This window comes from Sorex araneus, chromosome 6, assembly GCF_027595985.1.
Source record: "Sorex araneus isolate mSorAra2 chromosome 6, mSorAra2.pri, whole genome shotgun sequence".
Taxonomy (NCBI): Eukaryota; Metazoa; Chordata; class Mammalia; order Eulipotyphla; family Soricidae; genus Sorex; species Sorex araneus.
This window is the reverse complement of record NC_073307.1, coordinates 20,036,528-20,061,421: the sequence shown is the minus strand read 5'-3', so window position 1 is coordinate 20,061,421 and position 24,894 is coordinate 20,036,528. Positions and strand designations below refer to the sequence as shown.

The 24,894-nt window shown below is 44.9% G+C and overlaps 1 protein-coding gene across 7 annotated transcripts in view; it reads left to right on the top strand.

Annotated features, from left to right (window-relative positions):
• The window catches only part of LOC101549287 (protocadherin gamma-C5), a 190,173-nt gene that overhangs the window by 13,739 nt on the left and 151,540 nt on the right, over positions 1-24,894 (top strand). Inside the window, exon 1 of one of the 7 annotated variants that reach the window (XM_055142237.1) lies at positions 796-3,296. The exons of 2 other annotated variants lie outside the window; for them this stretch is intronic. In XM_055142237.1, the coding sequence (XP_054998212.1) occupies positions 870-3,296 (2,427 nt within the window). In that variant the 5' untranslated portion in view covers positions 796-869. Of the gene's footprint in view, positions 1-795; positions 3,297-6,322; positions 8,853-11,236; positions 13,818-16,805; positions 19,354-21,329; positions 23,860-24,894 lie in introns of those variants that run through there. 4 more of the 7 variants (XM_055142250.1, XM_055142242.1, XM_055142247.1 and 1 more) reach the window with 4 other exon arrangements.

Below are 24,894 nucleotides of genomic sequence, written 5' to 3'. Positions count from 1 at the left end.
CTTTTAGTTCCAATCTTAAAAAAATATCCTCACTATAGATTTAGGCAAAGAAAATACTAATATTAGTGACCCCTGATCTCACTTTCTGCTCATGTTTATTAACCTCCATGTCCATATTGTAGACCCTCTCATTGCTTTTGGCTTCTCCCACTGTATTGATTGATATGTATATATATAAATATACAGTTCAAGTCAATGCACTATAATTCACTGCTTGCTTTTATATCTCCATTACTCTGTGAAGGAAGTGGCTGTGTCCTATCATTTACCTTAAATCCCACATGTTGTATGACATCCAATTTTATGCTTGCTTAATTAATGGAGTAAATATTTAGCATTAAAACTAAGATTTCAGGGTATAAAGTTCAAATGTCAAGAAGTTTAGTCAAGAAAGATGATTGACATTTCTGTGTGGTTCTTAAACTTTTCAAAAGAGTAACCCTGGCCAGTCTGAACCTGTGTTTAGTGGTGTGAGGGCTAGTGCATAATTTCCTGAGAAAAATAATTTGAAACCATACACTTTGACATGGAGCAGTTCGGTTAGATGCAATAAACACTATACCAAAGATTAAAAAAAAAATTATCAAGTAAGAAACAATCCGAACGTGGGTCTATATGAGGTTGCAGGAAACCATTAGGCCTCTGAGTGTCGCTGTTGACCACTTATGGAGGAAAGTGCGGCAGGAAAACCAGTCCACCATTTCCTTGTTGCTAAAAAAATAAAGAAGAAGCAAATCCGAATCAGAAGAGCTGAGCTCACCCTATCGGTCAACCAGCTCTTTTGACCTGGGAATTAGGCCCAGGAAAGACTCAAATAAGATTGGAGTCTGTCGTGGAGAATTGGAATTGAATTCAGAGAAAATCAACCAATGGAAATGGTCAACTCCCTGAGATTCCGAACCGGAGGGCTGGCCCTGCTGTGTGCACTTCTGGGGACGCTGTGCAAGGTTGGATTCGGGCAGATCCGCTACTCGGTGCTGGAAGAGCTGGACAAAGGCTCCTTCGTGGGCAACATCGCCAAGGATCTGGGGCTGGAGCCCCCGGAGCTGGCGGAGCGCGGAGTCCGCATCGTCTCTAGAGGTAGGACGCAGCTCTTTGCTCTCAACATAGGACGCGGCAGCCTGGTCACCGCGGGTAGGATAGACCGGGAGGAGCTCTGCGACCAGAGTGTGCCTTGCTTAGTAAAATTTAACATCCTGGTTGAAGACAAGTTGAAAATTTTTGAAGTGGAAATTGAAATTAAAGATATTAATGATAATGCTCCTGATTTCCTGACAAAGGAATTGGAAATAAAAATTGGAGAATTGACAGCTCCTGGAACTCAATTTCCACTTAAAACTGCATTTGATGCAGATGTGGGCGTGAACTCCCTGCAGAACTACCAGCTTAGTCACAATAATTATTTCTCTCTGGCAATGAAGAGCATCTCAGATGGGACCAAGTATCCAGAATTGGTGCTGGAACAGGCTCTGGACCGTGAGGAAAAGGAAGTTCATCAAGTTGTCCTAGTTGCTTCTGATGGTGGCGATCCTGTTCTCTCTGGTAACCTGTACATCCAAGTGATAGTCCTGGATGCAAATGATAACCCACCAGTATTTACTCGGTCAGAGTATCAAGTAAGTGTCCAGGAAGACTTGCCAGTAGGCACCCAGCTACTTACCGTGAATGCCACTGACCCCGATGAAGGTTTCAATGCGCAGGTATCCTATGTACTAGACAAAATGCCTGGGAAAATTGCTCAGATTTTCCACCTCAACTCAGTGACTGGAGAAATATCACTATTAAAAAGTCTAGATTATGAGGATGCTATGTTCTATGAGATTAAAGTCGAAGCGCAAGATGGACCAGGTCTCCTTTCAAGAGCTAAAGTTCTGGTAACTGTTTTGGATGTGAATGATAATGCCCCGGAAGTTACAATCACATCTCTCACAGGATCAATACCAGAAGAGGCTAGTGCTGGAAGAGAAATTGCCCTTATAAATGTGCATGACCGGGATTCTGGGCAAAATGGACAAGTCACTATTTTTATCTTGGGAAATATGCCATTTAATTTAGAAAAATCAGTAGGGCAGTATTATCGCTTAGTGACAGCCAGATCTCTGGACCGCGAGCAAGTGTCGGAATATAACATCACTCTAAGAGCCACAGATGGGGGAAGTCCACCTCTGTCTACAGACACTTATATCACCCTGCATGTGGCAGACATCAATGATAACCCACCTATCTTTGCTCATTCTTCCTACTCTACTTATATTCCTGAAAACAATCCGAGGGGAGCCTCTATCTTCTGTGTGACTGCCCAGGACCCTGACAGCATTGAGAATGCCCAAGTCAATTATGCACTTGTCGAGGACACAGTCCATGGGGTGCCTCTCTCCACCTATATCTCCATCAACTCGGACACTGGCGTCCTGTATGCACTGCGCTCCTTCGACTATGAAATGGTTAGGGACCTGCAGCTACTGGTGAAAGCCAGTGACAGTGGGAATCCTCCACTTAGCAGCAATGTGTCACTGAGCCTCTTCATTCTGGACCAGAATGATAATGCTCCCGAGATCCTGTACCCCACGCTCCCCACTGATGGCTCCACTGGGGTGGAACTGGCCCCTCGCTCTGCAGAGCTCGGCTACCTGGTGACCAAAGTAGTGGCAGTGGACAGAGACTCAGGCCAGAATGCCTGGCTGTCCTACCGCCTGCTCAAGGCCAGTGAGCCAGGGCTGTTCGCTGTGGGGCTGCACACTGGCGAGGTGCGCACTGCACGCGCCCTGCTGGACAGAGATGCCCTCAAGCAGAGCCTGGTGGTGGGGGTCCAGGACCATGGGCGGCCCCCTCTGTCAGCTACGGTCACACTCACCGTGGCCATCGCAGACAGCATCCCTGATATGCTGGCAGACCTGGGCAGCATCAGTGCCCCCGCCCAGCAGGATGACTCGGACCTGACGCTCTACCTGGTGGTGGCTGTGGCCGTGGTCTCCTGTGTCTTCCTGGCCTTCGTCATTGTGCTGCTGGCACTCAGGCTGAGGCGCTGGCATGCATCACGCCTGCTGCAGGCTTCTGCGAGCGGCTTGGCTGGCGTGCCTGCCTCGCACTTTGTGGGTGTGGACGGGGTGCGGGCTTTCCTGCAGACCTACTCACATGAGGTGTCTCTGACTGCGGACTCACGCAAGAGCCACCTGATCTTCCCGCAGCCCAACTATGCGGACACGCTCATCAGCCAGGAGAGCTGTGAGAAAAGCGAGCCCCTCTTGGTATCTCAGGATTTACTTGAAAGTAAAGGAGACCCCAAGCTACTTCAGGTGAGTGTATTTCTTTTGAATATTAAGAGAAATTGTGTCAGTGTGCTTATTCTAAAACTTTAGTGAACATATATTTGAAAATAAAACAAAGTGTCATTAGCTTTAGTCCTGATGCTTAAATATTATTTCCTGTCCCCCTGGCCTGTGATAGGTCTGTTTTTGTGGTCTACTTTCTGGTCTGGACTGTGTGGACCTAGGTAGTTACTAGCTCTGCAAATGTACTGTGTATGAAGGTATGTGTCTTTTCCCGGAGGAAACGACTGTGAGCATTTTCACTTTGAAATTGACTGCCTCTGAGCTGGACCGATAGTGCAATAAGTAAGGCACTCTCCTTGCATGCAGTTGACTTGGGTTCGATCCCTAACATCCCATATGGTCCACCAGGCACTGGCCAGGAGTAATTCCTGAGTGTAGAGCCATGAGTAACTTCTGAGCACTTCCAGATGTGGCCCAAAGGGAAAAAGGGGAAAAAAAGAAATTTACTGCTCCTACCTGGGTCCTTGAATAACTGTTATGAAGGAAGTGTCCAATTTTTGTTGACTCAGCATTGATCTGTTTGTTTTGATGAAAAGCATTTTCATTTTAAATCCCTATTATTTGAATAAACCTACTTAATCTCTCCTGACTGATAAAAATTAACAAAAATATGCATATAAATACTAGATATTTTAGACTTCCATAGAATGATACTTATCTGCATTCAAGTAACCCATATTCTTTTCAGTTACAGAAAATAGGTTGGTCAAATACCTTTATCACATCAATAGTCCTTATTGTGTATACTGGAAGTGTATTTTATGTATAATACTTTTAAAAATTTAACAAAGGTTCATTAATATATTGGGTTATGTATGTTTTATATATATATATATAGTTTTTGTTTTCTGGTCTTGGGGCCACATCCAGTAGTGCTCAGGGTTTTATCCTATTTCAGTGCACAGAGGTTGCTTCTGGTGGTGCTTGAGGAACCATATATAGGACTGGGGTTTAAACCTAGGTAGTCCATGTGAAAGCAAGTGTCTTGCCTCTTGTAATATCTCTAGCTATTATCTATTCCCTAGACGTATAGTTTTTAATCCAACATCTCTACAAACTATGTCACCTAAAGTCTTGTGTCCACCCACCACAATACAACTGATCCCCCTTTATGATTTACCTACCCCCTTCTTCCTAATCTTCTGATAACTTTTTCCCCCTCATAATCTAAGAACTTTCTTTTATTTGTTCAGTGTTTGTTTCTTGATCTCCCTTATGTGTGTGAACAAAATTGAAAACAGAAGAGTGTATTCTCACTCAAACTTTCAAATACATCAAAGAAAAAAGATGCATTCTTTGGAATATCTTTTTTAGGAAAATCTTCATAGTAGTAATATCACTTTATTCATAAAGAAAACTATTCAATGGCTAGTACCAGAGCAACTTTAGGTATTAGAAGAGAAATTTGAAAGAACCCATATAAGACAGCCTACATACACGTGTAAAAACTCATGAGTGTAAGAGTGGTATAATTTCTACCTATTTGTATGAGAAGTGAAAGATCTCAGATATTCCATTTTCACTCTAAATGACTCTAAAATATGGGCAAAAGTTCTTTCCACTAGAAAGTATCGATGGATTTTTTTTTTTTGCTTTTTGGGTCACACCCGGAGTTGCCCAGGGGTTACTCCTGACTCATGCACTCAGGAATTACTCCTGGCATGCTCAGGGGACCATATGGGATGCTGGGAATCGAACCCGGGTCGATTGTGTGCAAGGTAAACACCCTACCCACTGTGCTATCGCTCCAGCCCCTGGATGGATTTTTAAAAAGGAACAGAAAGTGTAAAAGAAGACAGGGGAAAACAATGGTAAGTTTCTCTTATTCCAAGAACAATCTGTTTAAACTGATTTATTTGTCTTTTAGTTGTGCCAAACCATTTCCAGAATTCAAATTCAGGGCCTAGAGAGCTAGCACAGCAGATAGAGTGCTTGCCTCATATGCAGGTGACCCACCTTCGATCCCCAGCACTCATATAGTCCCCCAAAACCTACCAAGAGTGACCCCTGGGTGAAGAGCCAGGACTGCATCCTGAGCACTGCAGGATGTGGTTCACAAGCAAAAAAATTTCAAGTTCCAAATTACTGTATATATGTACTCATAATGCCTCTAAAGACTTCTAAAGATTTCTCAGTAATCAAATCAAGTGCATTTTACTTACTAATGGTATAACTAAACTAAAAATGAATATTGGCTTTCTGATGGAGCAATGCATACATCATAATAATATATAATACTATCATAAAGAAGCGGTATGTTTTTATGACTATAAATATGACTTACACAAAATTCATCCATATAAATGCATTGTGTGTGTTTTCAAATACTATATTGGCTCCTTTAGCAAAATACTGTTTCATATTAACAAAATATTAGGTTTATAAAAATATTGTTTCAATGAGATAATTAAGATCTTGAAATAATGCTAGTCTTTTTCTCACATTTTTGCAAAGGGTATCTTTAAAGTATCAAGTAATAACATGTACATGGATAAAGTCAAACACTAAATTCTAAATAAGGGGAGATATGGGTTTACAGAAATGTATTAGTACAGAAGTGTACACTAAAATATGGATTAAAATACAGTAACTTAATTTTATCTACACTCGTCATGCCAATTTTTTAAGTGCAGAGAAATCATTGGACATATATTTCCCCCAAACTGAAAAAAAATGGAAAGCAACTATATTAAGTGGAAATGTTTAATGAGAAAGAAATGTAAATTAAAACAGTTTATGAAATGTCAAAAAAGAAAGTCCCACTGTTTAAGGGATTGAATGTTTGGGTGTTTTTTTTTTTTTTCAACAAATAAAAAGACAAGGTATATAGTCTAAAGGAATACTCTGAGCATAAAGAGCTGGGTAACACGCAGTTTTCCCAGACAACCTCTGGGCGCCGCTGTTGACCAAAGGGAAGAAGAGTTCTCAACTGCGCAGGAGTGTCGCGCAGGGTGCTTTCCTGCTTTGTCCTACGCACACCGATCGCGGATGCGGTCTCCAAGCAGTATCCAAATTAGTTCTTCCTCAAAATACTAAAGTCCTGGGTGCTGGCATTGATACTTAAAAAACATCTCAGAGACGTCTCGAAAAAAAGCTTCCCAGAGGGTTCAAGAAATGCGAAGGAGCTCCAGAGAAGGCAAAGGGATGAAAAGTGAGGTACTGTTTTTCCTTCTCCTATCTTTGCTGTGCGGAGCCATCTCCCAGCAGATCCAGTACACCATTCCGGAGGAACTGCCTAAGGGCTCGCGGGTGGGGAACCTCGCTAAGGATCTGAGGCTCAGTTTGCAAGAGTTGCCAGGTCGAAAACTGAGGGTTAGTGCGGAAGACTTTTTCACCCTGAGGGCAGAGAATGGGGATTTGTTAGTGAATGGTAGGATAGATCGAGAGAAAATTTGCGGGAGGAAATCTGAATGTGGCTTAGAATTTGAAGTGGTTGCTGAAAACCCAATGAACGTTTTCCATGTGATTGTTGCAATCCAAGATATTAATGACAATGCACCACGTTTTAATGCAAAAGGCATTGATTTGGAAATCTGTGAATCAGCTTTACCAGGGGTAAAGTTCCCTTTGGATTCTGCTCAAGATGCAGATGTAGAAAGTAATTCACTTAAGATTTACACCATTAGCCCCAATGAACATTTCTCTCTGTCAACGAAGTTAAGCCCTGATGGAAGAAAGTTTCCAGAATTACTGCTGGAAAAATCTCTGGACAGAGAACAGCAGAGCTCTCTGCACTTAATCCTGACTGCAGTAGATGGTGGGGACCCTCCTCTGACTGGTACCACTGAGATCCGGATACAAGTCACTGATGCAAATGATAATGGTCCTGTGTTCAGTCAGGACACATACAGAGTTAGCCTCCAAGAAAATGTGCCTCCAGGAACTTCTATTCTGAGGCTAGTGGCCACTGACCAGGATGAGGGGCCTAATGCCGAGATCACCTACTCCTTCCTTAATGCCCCAACAAGTACGAGTCTTTTCAGTCTCAATCCAGATACTGGCGACATCACAACCAATGGCACAATTGATTTTGAAGAGACAAATACATACATATTGGATGTAGAAGCCAAAGATGGAGGGGTGCACACCGCGCACTGTAATGTTCAGATTGAAATTACAGATGAAAATGACAACGCTCCAGAGGTTACATTCATGTCATTTTCTAATCAGATTCCTGAAAACTCAGACCTTGGAACTGTAATAGCCCTCATCAAAGTAAGAGATCAGGATTCTGGGCAAAATGGTATGGTGGTGTGCAATATTCAGAAAGAGATTCCATTCAAATTAGAATCCACTTCCAAGAATTATTACAAGCTGGTGATTGACGGTGCTCTAGACCGGGAGCAGGTGGAAGAGTATAACATCACCATCACAGCCACAGACAGGGGCAAACCGCCCCTTTCCTCTAGTACAAGCGTCACTGTACACATTGGCGACGTGAACGACAACCCGCCGGTTTTCCAGCAGGCGTCCTACGCGGTCCACGTAGACGAGAACAACCCTCCCGGTGCCTCCATCGCCCAAGTCAGCGCCTCCGACCCCGATCTGGGCGCCAACGGCCAAGTGTCCTACGCCATCGTGGCCAGCGACCTGGCGCCACGCGAGCTGGCGTCCTACGTGTCGGTGAGCGCGCACAGCGGCGTGGTGTTCGCGCAGCGCGCCTTCGACCACGAGCAGCTGCGCGCCTTCGAGCTGACGCTGCAGGCCCGCGACCAGGGCGCGCCCGCGCTCAGCGCCAACGTGAGCCTGCGCGTGCTGGTGGGCGATCGCAACGACAACGCGCCGCGGGTGCTGTACCCCGCGCTGGGGCCCGACGGCGCGGCGCTCTTCGACACGGTGCCGCGCGCCGCGCAGCCCGGCTACCTGGTCACCAAGGTGGTGGCGGTGGACGCAGACTCCGGACACAATGCCTGGCTGTCGTACCACGTGCTGCAGGCCAGCGAGCCCGGACTCTTCAGCCTGGGGCTGCGCACGGGGGAGGTGCGCACTGCGCGCGCCCTGGGCGACAGGGACGCTGCGCGTCAGCGCCTGCTGGTGGCGGTGCGCGATGGGGGTCAGCCTCCCCTGTCTGCCACCGCCACGCTGCACCTGGTCTTCGCGGACAGCCTACAGGAGGTGCTGCCTGATCTCAGCGATGAGCCTCAAGTGTCTGACCCTCAGGCTGAGCTGCAGTTTTATCTGGTGGTGGCCTTGGCTCTCATTTCAGTGCTCTTCCTCTTGGCGGTGATTCTGGCGGTCGCTCTGCGCCTGAGGGGCTCCTCTAGCTCAACCACTTGGGGCTGCTTTCAACCTGTTCTCAAGTCTGCACCAGGAGTTCTTCCCAATTACAGTGAAGGAACTTTACCCTATTCCTACAATCTATGTGTTGCTTCGCATTCAACAAAAGCCAACTTAAATTTTCTCAACCTGACACCGGAAATCGCTCCTGGTCGCGATCTTCTGTGTGACGATCCCTCTATGGATGCCTGTGCCAGTAATGAAGATCCCCAGATCACTTGTGAAGGTCCATTGGCCTCCCAGGTGAGTTTCTGCAAACGACCATAAGTTTGATTAATTAATCTTTAATTAACCTTTATCGCAAGATTAATTTATTGTGCTAGATTAATTATTGTTTTTCGTAGTTCTACAGCTGGTAGTAGGAGAAAAATGTGTTTGATAGGTGGAATGCCTTTATTACTGGTGAGTTTCCTGTGGGAAGGATAGAAACCTAGGTCTTAGAGGCACGCAAGGCATAATAAGCTTTACTACTGAGCCACATCTCAGTGGTAGAGCTATTGTCTTCCCTCACCCCACAAGATCTTGATTGCTCTGAGTACTGTTGGTAGTTGCCTAATTACAACTTCCCCATCTCTGCTGTTGTCATTTCTTTATCTTAAGCAAATCTTGATATAGAGAGCTTTTTCTCGGATGTCACCAATTTTAGAATGATCTCTGCCCTTGGCATTAACAGAATTTTTCTTCTCAAGTTTTGCTCACTGTAAGTGTAATAGTAGTTCTTCTTCACCAGTTAAATTTTATGCTCATCTTCATCAAATACAATCTGATTTTTTTCCTGAAATATAGATATCCTTCTAATAATTCTAATAGCACTTCTGACATATAGCAAAGACTGTCAAATTTTATACGGATTCACTCATTCTTGGTCAACTTTATTTTTTCTTCATAATTTTAAATCCTCTCTACTTTGTCACTTATAGGTAATGCAACAAACATTTTAGTAAGTGAAGCCTTTTCCCTATTTCTTCTATTTTATAAAAGTCCACAATTTTTTAGATTGATTTTTTAGTCAGATTTTCGGGGGCTGGAGCAATAGCAGAGCAGTGCAAGTTTGCCTTGCACGCGGCCGACCCGGGTTCAAATCCCAGCATCCCATATGGTCCTCTGAGCACCGCCAGGGGTAATTCCTGAGTGCAGAGCCAGGAGTAACCCGTGTGCATTGCTGGGTGTGACCCCCCCCAAAAAAGAAAGAAGTCAGATTTTCAGAGTATTTCATTTCACTCAACCACCAGCAATTTGTCAGTTCTTGGAGGATTATGGGAAAAGTACTCTTAACCTGCTCACCAAAAGTTCAAGATTTAAAAATTTAAATAATAGACATAAAATTTGAATAATTTCCTGAACCTAATTATTAAGTGGGGAGTAATCTAAGAAACTGGCTGCTTGCTGCTCTTTCTCAGTTATCTCAAATAAATCCATTACTCAAATAATTGTAATAAAACTGAATCATGCAATGATAATATATAGAAAATCAAAATATTTCCTTTTATTGGTTATTTTTAAAGCCAAAGATAAAGTAAACTTATGAGAGTAAATAATAGCTTCTGACTGTGGCCTTCTGTGATAAAAAAAATCTTTGAAATATTGTTTGCTCTTTACAATGTTTTGACCTAACTTTCCTGTCCACTTTTATTATTCTTTTTGTTTGTTTGGTTTGGTTTGGGGGCCACACTTGGCAGTCCTCAGGGCTTACTCCTGGCTCTGCTTTCAGGGATCACGACTAGAGGGCTCAGGGACCACATGGGTTGCCAGAGATCAAACCCATGTCAGTTGTTTGTGCAAGGCAAACACCTACCCATTGTACCATTATTCTGGCCATTATTTTTCATAAGAAGAACAATTATTTACCCATTGTTCAGATTTGCCAGTAACATTATGTGACTTTTAAGAATTGAAAAATTATTTGAGGGTAAATTCTACAAGGTTTGAGGAATCACTAAACATGTAGTCACAGGCATAGCTTGGAGCCTCAAATCTTCTATATACAAAATGAGCAAATTCTCTTCCTAACTAGCACCATACTTTCCAAATGCATTTGCACTAGTTATTACATTGTAGTAGATGTTTTCTTACAAGGTAGTTGAAAAATTGCTACGAATTTTAAAGGATCAGTTCATGTTCCTGCCTAGGTTAGAACTAGAGCTCAGACTGCCACTTTTCAAACACTTTTTACTTCTCTATCCTGAAGACATATAATAAAGAGAGACATAAACGGAAGTTTCTCAAGTGCGTCTTTGTTTCTGGGAAATAAATGTTATTCACACAATTAACTGTGCTGAAAGGAGACTTGGGAATAAATAACGCAAAAAAAACAATAGTAGTGCTATATTTTCCCTGAAAAATAAGCTGTAAGGGTTATTGCAGAAGAAATTTTAGATATGTTATATGTTTTATTTCAAATAGTGTTCTTATTTTTCATCTCTGTATTTTAATTCAAATAACGTATCAGGAATTTGACACTTTGAGGGGAAATAAGGAAAAGAACAGACATAAGCAAGGGATACCTTCCCTCCTGACCAAGAATAGGTTGCAGTAACAGGTAAGGACTCTGGGTGTCGCTGTTCACCCACCGGGGGAAAAAACAACCTGGAATTTAATTCTAACGCAAGATTTATGCATCACAAAGCACTGGTACTGGGGCTTTAAAAAAGCTTCAGAGTGGATCCCTGAGAATTCCAGCTGCCGAGGATTAAAGCACATTATCTTGAACCCTTCCGAAGACCCTGGGGTTCCCCAGCCTCACCGAGGGAACGCCCAGACTCAAGCTATTCCGCGGCGGGGGCTGTTATGGCGACTCTTCGCCACCGGGACTGCAGCCGGCGGGTCGCGATCTGCGTGCTACTGGGGGTTGTCTGGGGAATCCAGGCCGAACAGATCCGCTACTCGGTGCCAGAGGAGCTGGACAAAGGCTCCTCCGTGGGCAACATCGCCAAGGACTTGGGGCTGGAGCCCCGGGAGCTGGCGGAGCGCGGAGTCCGCATCGTCTCCAGAGGTAGGACGCAGCTCTTCGCGCTGAACCCCCGAAGCGGCAGCCTGGTCACCGCGGGCAGGATAGACCGGGAGGAGCTCTGCGACCGAGCCCCAAAGTGTGTGGTAAGCCTGGAGATTCTCCTGGAGGACAAAGTGAGGATTTTGGGGGTAGACGTGGAAATAACCGATGTTAATGATAATGCGCCCAGTTTTGGGACGGAGCAAAGGGAAATAAAAATCACTGAAAATGAAATTCCTGGGGCAAGATTTCCTCTCCCTGAAGCTTTTGATCCAGATGTTGGGGTCAACTCCCTGCAGGGTTACCAGCTCAGCTCCAATGTTCACTTCTCCCTGGATGTACAAAGCGGAGCTGATGGGATTAAGTACCCCGAGTTGGTGCTGGAGCGCACCCTGGACCGGGAGGAAGAGGCAGCTCATCACTTGGTTCTCACTGCTTTCGATGGTGGCGAACAGTCTCACTCAGGCACTGCTAAGATTCATGTAACAGTTATGGATGTCAATGACAATGCCCCCATATTCACCCAACCCCAGTACCATGTGAGTGTTCAAGAGAACCTGCCAGTGGGCTCCCGGCTTCTCACTGTAAAAGCCACTGATCCAGATGACGGCGCCAATGGAGAAGTGACATACTCTTTCCGCAAAGTGAGGGATAAAATATCCCAGCTATTCCAGCTGAATTCTCTGACTGGTGACATAACACTGTCTGGCATTCTAGATTATGAAGACTCCGGATTCTATGATATAGATGTAGAAGCTCATGATGGACCTGGCCTCCGAGCCAGAAGTAAGGTTCTGGTGACAGTTCTGGATGTCAATGACAATGCTCCAGAAGTCACTGTTACATCTCTCACCAGCTCCATCCAAGAAGCTTCGTCCCCTGGCACAGTAATCGCACTCTTTAATGTGCATGACAGTGATTCTGGTGACAACGGCCTTGTCACATGCTCTATTCCAGGTCACCTGCCGTTCACCCTTGAAAAGACCTATGGTAGTTACCATCGGCTGGTGACACACACAACTCTGGATAGGGAAGAAGTCCCAGACTATAACATCACCATAATTGCCACTGATCACGGAACTCCACCACTGTCTACAGAAACTCACATATCCCTGCACGTGGCAGACATCAATGACAACCCACCTGTCTTTCCTCGAACTTCCTACTCGACCTACATTCCGGAGAACAATCCCAGGGGAGCCTCGATTTTATCTCTCACTGCCCAGGACCCTGACAGCATGGAGAATGCCAGAGTCACATACTCTATCTCTGAGGACACATTCCAAGGAGTTCCTCTCTCTTCCTTTGTCTCCATCAACTCTGACACTGGTGTCCTCTATGCACTGAACTCTTTTGACTATGAGCAGGTTAGAGAGCTGCAGCTCTGGGTGACAGCCAGCGACAGCGGGGACCCTCCACTCAGCAGCAATGTATCCGTGAGTCTGTTTGTGCTGGACCAGAATGACAACACTCCTGAGATCCTATACCCCACTCTCCCCATGGATGATTCCACGGGGGTGGAGCTGGCCCCTCGCTCTGCAGAACCCGGTTACCTGGTGACCAAGGTGGTGGCAGTGGACAGAGACTCAGGCCAGAATGCCTGGCTGTCCTACCGCCTGCTCAAGGCCAGTGAGCCAGGGCTGTTCGCTGTGGGGTTGCACACGGGCGAGGTGCGCACTGCACGCGCCCTGCTGGACAGAGATGCCCTCAAGCAGAGCCTGGTGGTGGGGGTCCAGGACCATGGGCGGCCCCCTCTGTCGGCTACAGTCACACTCACCGTGGCCATCGCAGACAGCATCCCTGATGTGCTGGCAGACCTGGGCAGCATCAGTGCCCCCACCCAGCAGGATGACTCGGACCTCACTCTCTACCTGGTGGTGGCTGTGGCCGTGGTCTCCTGTGTCTTCCTGGCCTTTGTCATCGTTCTGCTGGCACTCAGGCTGAGGCGCTGGCATGCATCGCGCCTGCTGCAGGCTTCTGCGAGCGGCTTGGCTGGCGTGCCCGCCTCGCACTTTGTGGGTGTGGATGGGGTGCGGGCTTTCCTGCAGACCTACTCTCATGAGGTGTCTCTGACTGCGGACTCACGCAAGAGTCACCTGATCTTCCCGCAGCCCAACTATGCGGACACGCTCATTAGCCAGGAGAGCTGTGAGAAAAGCGAGCCCCTCTTGGTATCTCAGGATTTACTTGAAATTAAAGGAGATCCTAATCTTCATCAGGTGAGTCAATCTTGCTGTACTGAAATGTAGTAGAAAGCTGTGTAAATGTCTCCAATTCTTTAGAATACATATATAAAATAAAATTAGTACTTTCTTAGTATTCTATTGATTTAAAGGGGGAGAGGTAGATTAATAAGGGTAAATAATTTGATACACCTAATGTTATGTTATTTTTGCAGTTTTTATTCATTTGTGTTTTAGCAGTAAATTTTTTTAGCAGTAAATTCTTTTTTTTTCTTTTTGGGTCACACCCGGTGATGCACCGGGGTCACTCCTGGCTCATGCACTCAGGAATCACCCCTGGGGACCATATGGGATGCTGGGATTCGAACCTGGGTCGGCCTCATGCAAGGCAAACGCCCTACCCGCTGTGCTATCACGCCAGCCCTTAGCAGTAAATTCTTAATTCTATATCTCTATCCACTCATTTATTTCGGGGGTATGCTCCTAAGCAGTGCCCAGGACTACTCCCAAGCAGTGCCCAGGGCTACTCCCAGCGATCCTGAGGGGCACCAGGGTTGCACTTAACTTTACTGGGGAAGGGGGCAGGCATTGTCGGGGATGAGCTTGAGTCTCTGTGCATCACTTCTCTTCTTCAAATGCCTTTTACCTTTAGGTATACTGAATGATATGTTAGAAAAATTGAATAGAAGGCAGATGTGTAAGTTCACATATAGCATTCTCATGTGAAACTTTTGTTAAATCTTTTTAACAAAAGTTTCAGTTTAGATTTAACAAAAGTTTTTGTTAAAACTTTTGTTAAATCTAAACTGAGTATTTTAAATTTTATTCTTTATGCCTTAAGAGACTATGCTTGAAGTCTATTTGCCCTCTTTTAATTGGTTTTTAAGTGGCTAGGACTCTATAGTTCAGTGGTAGAACATATACTCTACATCTATCAGACTCTTTGTTTGAGCCCCTATACCACCACCAACAAAAACAGTATAGGATATTGTCCATTCTGATTAAATAATGATATTTTTAAATAGCAGGAAAATACTTAGTTTTTAGATAGAACTATAAAAGAAAGAGTTTTGCCAATGAATTCATATTTCAAATGTTGCAATTTCTTAAGTATTATTTCTTGGCTATATTTCTATGGTTACCAAAAATATGGCAGGAGGGACTGTAGAGATAGTACTGCAGGTAGGGCACTTGCCTTACATGGGCATGACCTGGGTTTGATCGCCAGCACCCCAGATGACTCCCCAAGACCTGCCAGGAGTCTGGAGCTCAATGAAGGCACATAGCTTGTGCCTTCACTGAGCGCACAATCAGGATTAAGCCTTGAACATCACTGAGTGTGGTCTAAAAATTAAAAGTAAAATTGCGAGAATAATTTTAATAATTGCAAAATTACCATTATAATATCATGATGAGATCTCCATTTCCACAGAAACATAACTCTTTTTGTGTTTGGGGGGTCTGGTTTGTGTGTTTGAGGAACACACACTGTTTGAGGAACAGTCTTCTTCAAGATTTATTCCAGGCTCTAAGCTCTTGGATCAATCCTGGTGGTCCTCACGGGACTGAATTCATGTCAGCTGCATAAAAGCAAGTGTCTTTCTCACTGTTTTATCTTTCCAGCACCAAAACATAACTCTTAGCCATCTTTTCTTTTTCATCTTAGGAACAAGTTTCAAACCTTAGCTCTTGAGTGATATGGTTTATGCTACTTGGTAAAAGGCCTCATCTGTGTACCTACCAATTCCCCTCCATTAAATCTGTGACCCTGTGTTTTGGGGATTATCTGATATGGGGAAGTATTTTGTGCGCAATATATGTGACACTTTTGTTCCTTGTGCCTTCATTTAGTTTTATGAGTTCACACAGAATTCATAAATGTATAGGACTACACAAATTAGTGACCTTTGAAACTTGGAATTTATAGCAACAAATTTTGGAATAATCCTCAATTCAACTTAAGGAGTGTTTAGGTTCTAAAAGCCTCATGGGGAAATTGTGATGTAATACTTAGGCTAAACAAGAATGTTATATAGAATTAGCTTGTATGTGAATAGAAAATAGAAAGTGAATGGAGAAATAAGTAATTTCTGAGGAGTAATCACTGAATACTAAGTTAGTCTAATGTAATTTGGGAATATCAATGGTTCGAAACATACTTGCATGCTAGCAGTGGGAAGGCATTCCAGTACCAAAACAACACAGAATTTAAATATCTAGGAGAGTAATGAATAGTTTATAACCTAATATCACAAGGAAAAACATTTTTGCTTGAGTGTACACCAAGTTTCTTTTTAAAAATTACATTTTGGGTAAAAATAAACTCTTGTGCAGTCAAATAATAGATTACTACATAAGAAATAAAGAACTACTACTAACTAAGTTAATGAGGGTGCTATGGATCTGACTTAAAGGGCTTGGACACGTGCTTTTCATTCAGCAGCACTGGGTTTGATTCCCAGCACCACCCAGTCCCCCAGGTCCACCAAATGTGACCAAACTTAGGAGTAAAAAACGTGAAATTTCTTAATGTGCTGATATGAAATGATCATCAAGATAAAATAAGTGGGGAAAGCTAAATACAGAACATAGCTACATTGTAAGCTTCCATTTGTGCCTAAAACTGTGAAGAAACACTTATAAAATCCTACTGAGCTATATGTATATGTGTGTACACATATATTTTTTCAGTCATTAGTCTTGGGAGAAATGTGTTTATGAAAACAAAGACTAATACAGAATATGCCATAGATACCATTTGGATTTTTAACCAGAATGAATGTATATATTTTAAAACTACTTTTAAATACGAATAAATGTAATAAAGTACAAATAAATATTTTAAATGCAAATAAAGGCCCCCAAAACAAGAGAAAATGTAGTTCTTTGTGAAACATTTGCAAGCCACTGGTGCAGTTTCTCGAGAAAACCTCTGGGCGTCGCTGTAGGTCCAAAGAAAAGCGAGACATTCAAACCGCATCTGGGAACCTCTTAGAGGGTAGCTTCCTGCTAAAATCAATCACACAGAGGCCGCCAGTACACATTCGGACACAGAAAACACAAGCAGAAAAAGTGACCCTGGCCTGAATCTTGCGTCTGTGGAGGGTTTATTCCTCCTCCCCGCCAGGAGCAGAGAAGCTGTGGGGGAAGACGGAGGATGAAGGCAATTGCGGAGAGGAGCAGCCGAGCGCCTTGGCGGCAGGTATTGTTGCCGGTCCTGCTGTCTTTGTTAGGCAGAGCTTTCCCGGAGCAGATCCGCTACTCAGTTCCCGAGGAGCTGGCCAAGAACTCGGTGGTGGGGAACCTCGCTAAAGATCTGGGGCTCAGCATCAGAGATTTGCCAGTCCGAAAGCTGCGGGTTAGTGCAGAGAAGGAATATTTCACTATAAACCCTGGGACTGGGGATTTAATTGTGAGCGACAGAATAGACCGAGAGCAGATCTGTGGGAAGAAATCTCAGTGTATTCTGGATTTTGACACCGTCGCTGAAAACCCACTAAGTATTTTCCACATAGCAGTAACAGTGGAGGATATAAATGACAACACTCCGTTATTCAAACAGAATAAGATTGACTTAAAAATTGGAGAATCCACTAAACCAGGTACAACATTTCCATTAGATCCAGCCCTGGATTTAGATGCTGGCCTGAATTCACTGCAGAGATACCACCTTCAGGACAATGAGCACTTTGATCTTGCAGAGAAACTGACTCCAGATGGACGTAAATATCCTGAGTTAATTCTGAAGCATTCTCTAGACAGAGAAGAGAAGAATTTCCACCAATTGCTTCTTACAGCTGTGGACGGTGGAGATCCACCACTCAGCGGTACCACCCAGATCCAAGTCCAAGTCACTGATGCCAACGATAACCCTCCGGTGTTCAGCCAAGATGTGTACAGGGTCAGCCTGCGAGAGGGTCTGCCCCCAGGTTCCTCAGTGCTTCGAGTGACCGCCACCGACCAGGATGAAGGCATCAACGCAGAAGTAACCTATTCCTTTCATAATGTGGATGAGCAGGTAGAACGATTTTTTAACTTAAATAAAAGAACAGGAGAAATCACAACAAAGGAAGAATTTGATTTCGAAACTGCTAACAGTTACACTCTAAATATCGAAGCAAAGGACCCTGGAGATTTAGCAGCCCACTGCAGTGTCCAAGTTGAAATTCTTGATGAGAATGATTGCGCACCTGAACTAATTGTGACGTCGGTATTTACTCCCCTACCAGAAGATGCGCCATCGGGCACAGTGATTGCCTTGATAAAAACCAAAGACAGAGATTCTGGAGAAAATGGAGATGTTTACTGCCGCCTTTTGGGAAAGACCGAATTTAGCTTAAAATCTTATTCGAAGAACTACTACAAGCTAGTGACTGAAGGGACCCTGGACCGAGAAGAGACCCCTGAATACAACATCACTATAATGGCCTTCGATAAAGGTAAACCGCCTCTCACCTCTAGCGTAAGCATCACTCTGCAACTCGCTGATGTCAACGACAACGCGCCGGTTTTCCAGCAGGCGTCCTACATGGTCCACGTGGATGAGAACAACCCTCCTGGCGCCTCCATCGCCCAAGTCAGCGCCTCCGACCCAGACCTGGGCACCAACGGCCACGTGTCCTACGCCATCGTGGCCAGCGACCTGGCGCCACGCGAGCTGGCGTCCTACGTGTCGGTGAGCGCGCACAGCGGCGTGGTGTTCGCACAGCGCGCCTTCGACCACGAGCAGCTGCGCGCCTTCGAGCTGACGCTGCAGGCCCGCGACCAGGGCGCGCCCGCGCTCAGCGCCAACGTGAGCCTGCGCGTGCTGGTGGGCGACCGCAACGACAACGCGCCACGGGTGCTGTACCCCGCGCTGGGGCCCGACGGCGCGGCGCTCTTCGACACGGTGCCGCGCGCCGCGCAGCCCGGCTACCTGGTCACCAAGGTGGTGGCGGTGGACGCAGACTCCGGACACAATGCCTGGCTGTCGTACCACGTGCTGCAGGCCAGCGAGCCCGGACTCTTCAGCCTGGGGCTGCGCACGGGGGAGGTGCGCACTGCGCGCGCCCTGGGCGACAGGGACGCTGCGCGTCAGCGCCTGCTGGTGGCGGTGCGGGATGGGGGTCAGCCTCCCCTGTCTGCCACCGCCACGCTGCACCTGGTCTTTGCGGACAGCTTACAGGAGGTGCTGCCTGATCTCAGCGATGAGCCTAAAGCATCTGACCCTCAGGCTGAGCTGCAGTTTTACCTGGTAGTGGCCTTAGCTCTCATTTCAGTGCTCTTCCTCTTGGCGGTGATTTTGGCAGTCGCTCTGCGCCTGAGAAGCTCCTCTAGTTCAACCACTTGGGGCTGCTTTCAACCTGTTCTCAAATCTGCACCAGGCGTTCTTCCCAATTACAGTGAGGGAACACTACCCTATTCCTACAATCTGTGTGTTGCCTCACAGTCAGCTAAAACAGAATTCAATTTTCTCAATGTAACACCGGAAGTGACTCCCTCTGGAAACCTGCTCTGCGAGAATGACTCATGGGTACCAGATACAAATCCTGGAGACGCTAATGTGCCTTTTGCCTCAGATACTATTTCAAAGGTGAGTTTGCGTTAATTATTTTCTCATTCCATTGTTTCTTAACAAATCACCTACCTGAGATAAAAGTCTGTTTATCATAGTTTATTGGTTGTGGGTCAAATGCACGCAGCTTTCATACTTAATTATTTTAATTTTAGCTAACCAAGACTTTGACATAGATTTTTCTATCTTATACATGGGCTGTGTTTTGTCTATTTAAAAATATTTTTTTGCAAAAAGTACTACACTTGTATTTACATTTCTTCGATCTGAAAATTTATTACTATGGAAACTTAAACTATCCTTCCACACTCATCATTATTATATAAATATTAGCTTGAATTATAGTTCTTATTGGCAAAACTGGGGACCAGAGGGGAAATTTTACCCACTATCATGAGCTGTCAGCAGCAGAGAATGTGTAGGGTGAGCAAAGGCTAGCAGTTTATGAGCAGACCATATTGGAATCCCAGATCTGTTTAGATTGGTAAAGTATGAGATCTTTGGGGTCTGTTGTTGAGTGTGTTTAATAACTGGAAGAACTATTTCTCATGCATAGCAACAAATTACTTTTGTTGAAAAAACCCACACTGAGAAAACCTTACAACCTATGGTTTTCTAATATACAATATCTTTGTTTTCTTGTGAATTTGGATAATTAGGTAAAATTTCCCTCTCTCAATATACTCTGAAATATAGTTTTAAAAGTCACAAGGTTTTAATTTCTATTACTATATAAATGTAGTAGCATTTAAATATTTCAACATAGAAAGCTCGCTCATTGCCTGCTTGCTGATAAAAATCTGGACATGTTTGTTTCCTGCATTGTTAATGACTATATTTCTTTATTTGACTCCATTATGATTTTTGAGTGTTTTTGGCGTCATATCCAACATGTGCTCAGGGCTTAATTTTGACTCTGTGCTCAAGAATCACTCATGGTGGGGCTTGGGGGTTATATGCTGTGCCAGGGATTGAATCTGGGTAAGAGACATGCAAGGCAAACATCCTATCCACTGTACTATCTCTCCTATCTCTCCAAACCCAGCCATTATGATTTTTCACAAGAGTTTGTCACTACAAAACAACTACAAATTAAACATAACAGGGAAAATTTAACATAATCCAACTCAGAGGCAAGAGAGATAGTATGTTGGTTAATGTATTTGCCTTGCATACAACTAACCTGGGTTTGATTTGGATGCTATATATAGTCCCCCAAAACACTTCTGGGAGTGATCCCTGAGCACAGAGCTAGGAATAAACCCTAAGCATACATGGACCCCAAAATATATGTGTGTGTATATATATATGTATATACACATATGTATATACATATATATATACACCCACACACAAATTCAAACTGTTCATCTGTAATAGTATATGTAGGTGCCATAACCTTAGTGTGAAATCAGGAAAGTTTCTTAGATATCTCAAAGTTTCTCAAAGGCCTAAAAGTAACAAAACTTCGCTTTAATTTTTTCGGCATATGGGAGCTAATACAAGTTGTATCTATCACTAGGCCTTTTTGAAACATACATTTAGAGAGCTAGATTTTTTGTCTAGATATTCTTATGTGTAAATGAACACATTGTAAATGTATGCTAATAAAAAATGAAGTCTTAAAATCTAAAAATCAGTGATTTCATAAACTTGATATAAAGTAAATAAGACTCAATGGCACATTAATTAAAACTTTTCTAAAAATGTAAAAAATTTAAAACGTATACAGTTTTTGCATTAGTCATTTTCTATTTTATAATTAAATATCAAATATAAACAAGTTCATGCCATGATTCAGTAATACTGTCCCCAAAATTGCTACAAATAAAAATAGTATCCCAGATTTATAAAATAACTAAACAGGTGTAGTAACGGGTTAGGACTCTAAGCGTCGCTGTTCACCAGGGTGGGAAAGAATCTTGCGCAATTGCGCTCTGTGTCCCAGCTCCTGCACCAAACAAGCGCAGGCCAGACACGGAAAAACTGCTTACCGGGTCTCCGCATTCATCTCCACCGGGAATACGTTCCCCTTGAATTTAGATAAATAAGCAAACAGCGACTAGAATCAAAATGAGGAGAAAACTGGGCCGAGAGAAGGCAAAGGCGGCTCCATCATGGACTTGGAGCTGCAAAGAGCTCCTCCCGTTCTTCATGCTCCTGGGGACGCCCTGGGGAATCCGAGCCGAGCAGATCCGCTACTCGGTGCCTGAGGAGCTGGACAAAGGCTCCTTCGTGGGCAACATCTCCAAAGACCTGGGGCTGGAGCCCCGCGAACTGGCGGAGCGCCGCGTCCGCATCGTCTCCAGAGGTAGGACGCAGCTCTTCGCGCTGAATCCGGGAAGCGGCAGCCTGGTGACAGCGGGCAGGATAGACCGGGAGGAGCTCTGCGCCCAGAGCGCGCCCTGTCTGGTGAGTTTCAACATCCTGATTGAGAATAAAATGAAAATTCATGGAGTAGACGTGGAAATAATCGATATTAATGACAACTTTCCGCGTTTCCGGGATGAGGAAGTAAAAGTAAAAGTGAATGAAAACGCCCCGCCAGGAACACGGTTAGTGCTGCCCTTTGCGCGGGATGCCGACGTGGGTGTGAACTCGCTCCAGAGTTACCAGCTCAGCTCCAATACGCACTTCTCTCTGGACGAGAAAAGTGGGAGTGACGGACAAAAATACCCAGAGCTGGTATTGGAATGGCCCCTGGACCGCGAAAAAGTGGCCTTCCACGACCTTATTCTCACAGCTTTAGATGGTGGACGCCCCATACTCTCGGGTACCACGCACATCCACGTGATGGTCCTCGACGCCAATGATAACGCCCCGCAGTTCACTCAGTCGGAGTACAGAGTGAGTGTTCCAGAGAACATACCTGTGGGCACTCGACTGCTCACACTCACGGCCACAGACCCAGATGAAGGAATAAACGGGAAACTGACCTACTCTTTTCGCAACGAAGAGGACAAAATTTCTGAGACTTTTCAACTTGATCCCAACCTGGGTGAGATTGCAACTGTGCGGTCTCTGGACTATGAAGAATCCAGATTCTACCTCATGGAAGTGGTAGCTCAGGATGGAGGTGCTCTTCTTGCCAGTGCAAAAGTGTTGGTCACAATACAGGATGTGAATGACAATGTCCCTGAACTGACCCTCACCTCTCTAGCCAGTTCAGTCTCTGAAGACTGTCTTCCAGGAACTGTCATCGCACTGTTTAGTGTACATGATGGCGATTCTGGGGAGAATGGAGAGATTGTGTGCTCTATTCCTGGGAACTTACCCTTTAAACTGGAAAATTCTGTTGATAATTATTATCACTTATTAACAAGCAGAGCTCTGGACAGAGAAGAGATCTCAGAATATAACATCACAGTAACTGTCATTGACCGTGGAAACCCACCCCTGTCTACAGAAAACCACATCTCCCTGAAAGTGGCAGACATCAACGATAACCCTCCCATCTTTTCTCAGACCTCCTACTCCACCTACATCCCAGAAAACAACCCCAGAGGCATATCCATCTTCTCCATGAGTGCTCATGACCTTGACAGTGGCAACAATGCCCAGGTCACTTACTCTCTGGTCAAGGACATGTTTCAAGGGGCACCTCTCTCCTCCTTTGTTTCCATAAACTCTGACACTGGTGTCCTCTATGCACTTCGCTCTTTTGACTTTGAACAGATTAGAGATCTACAGCTCTGGGTGACAGCTAGTGATAATGGGGACCCACCACTCAGCAGTAATGTGTCCTTCAACCTGTTCATTCTGGACCAAAATGACAATGCACCTGAGATTCTATACCCAGCCCTCCCCACTGATGGCTCCACTGGGGTGGAACTGGCCCCACGATCCGCAGAGCAAGGCTACCTGGTGACCAAGGTGGTGGCAGTGGACAGAGACTCAGGCCAGAATGCCTGGCTGTCCTACCGCCTGCTCAAGGCCAGTGAGCCAGGGCTGTTCGCTGTGGGGCTGCACACAGGTGAGGTGCGCACTGCACGTGCCCTGCTGGACAGAGATGCCCTCAAGCAGAGCCTGGTGGTGGGGGTCCAGGACCATGGGCGGCCCCCTCTGTCAGCCACGGTCACACTCACTGTGGCCATCGCAGACAGCATCCCTGATGTGCTGGCCGACCTGGGCAGCATCAGTGCCCCCGCCCAGCAGGATGACTCGGACCTCACTCTCTACCTGGTGGTGGCAGTGGCTGTGGTCTCCTGTGTCTTCCTGGCCTTTGTCATCGTGCTGCTGGCACTCAGGCTGAGGCGCTGGCATGCATCGCGCCTGCTGCAGGCTTCTTCAGGCGGCTTGGCTGGCATGCCTGCCTCGCACTTTGTGGGTGTGGACGGCATGAGGGCTTTCCTGCAGACTTACTCGCATGAGGTGTCGCTGACTGCGGACTCGAGCAAGAGTCACCTGATCTTCCCTCAGCCCAACTATGCACACACGCTCATCAGCCATGAGAGCTGTGAGAAAAGCGAGCCTCTTCTGGTCTCTGAGAAGGTAAATGCAAATGAAGAAGTAGAAGTTGTGCAGGTGAGACTTTTTCAGTAGTGATACTGAAATCTTTCTTCATTTCCTCATTTACTCTTCAGACATTCAAAACTAGACTATATAAATTGTTCATGGTCATTTGTTTCACTTAGGTATCACTGTATCACTGTCACTGTCATCCTGTTGCTCATTGATTTGCTCGAGTGGGCACCAGTAATGTCTCCGTGTGAGACTTGTTACCGATTTTGGCATATCGGATATGCCACAGGTAGTTTGCCAGGCTCTGTCATGCGGACTAGATACTCTTGGTAGCTTGCCAGGCTCTCCGAGAGGGGCGGAAGAATCGAACCCAGGTTGGCCGTGTGCAAGGTAAACGCCCTACCCGCTGTGTTATCGCTTCAGGTACTTAATGTCATCTCCATTTTTTTTTCTTTTTGGGTCACACCCAGCAATGCACAAGGGTTACTCCTGGCTCTGCACTCCGAAATTACTCTTGACGATGCTCAGGAGACCATGTGGGATGCTGGGACTTGAACCCAGGTCAGCCACGTGCAAGGCAAATGCCCTACCCACTGTGCTATCAATACAGCCCCGTCATCTCCATTTTTAAACTATATTTTTAACTTAACGTCTTTTTAAAATACATTAATATTTTAAAAATCTGATAAATATCCGGTAAACATTGCTAAGCATGTACTGCAAAAGAAAGTCATTAAATAATTATTTTAACTGAAGACTTTCTTATTTTTATAATAGAAGAATTTGCTTCATCCAAGTTGTTAGATGTAATATTATCTTTTACTTGTTTCAGTATCAATAGCAAAATTGTGTGCTGGAAAAATATTTACAGAAAAAATATTTTAGGACACTTATTGTTTTCACAAGGAAATTATTGACAGTATTTGAATTAGTAATTGACAGTATTTGAATTAATCAGTGGAAGAATCCAGAAAAACCTCTGCATGATGAACACAAGACTTTGAACTTAAAACTGGTGGTATATGCTATTTGAAATCTGTAAATGTTGGAGTATGCCAGTTAATTTTTTGACAAATACATATTGTAAGAACAAATCAG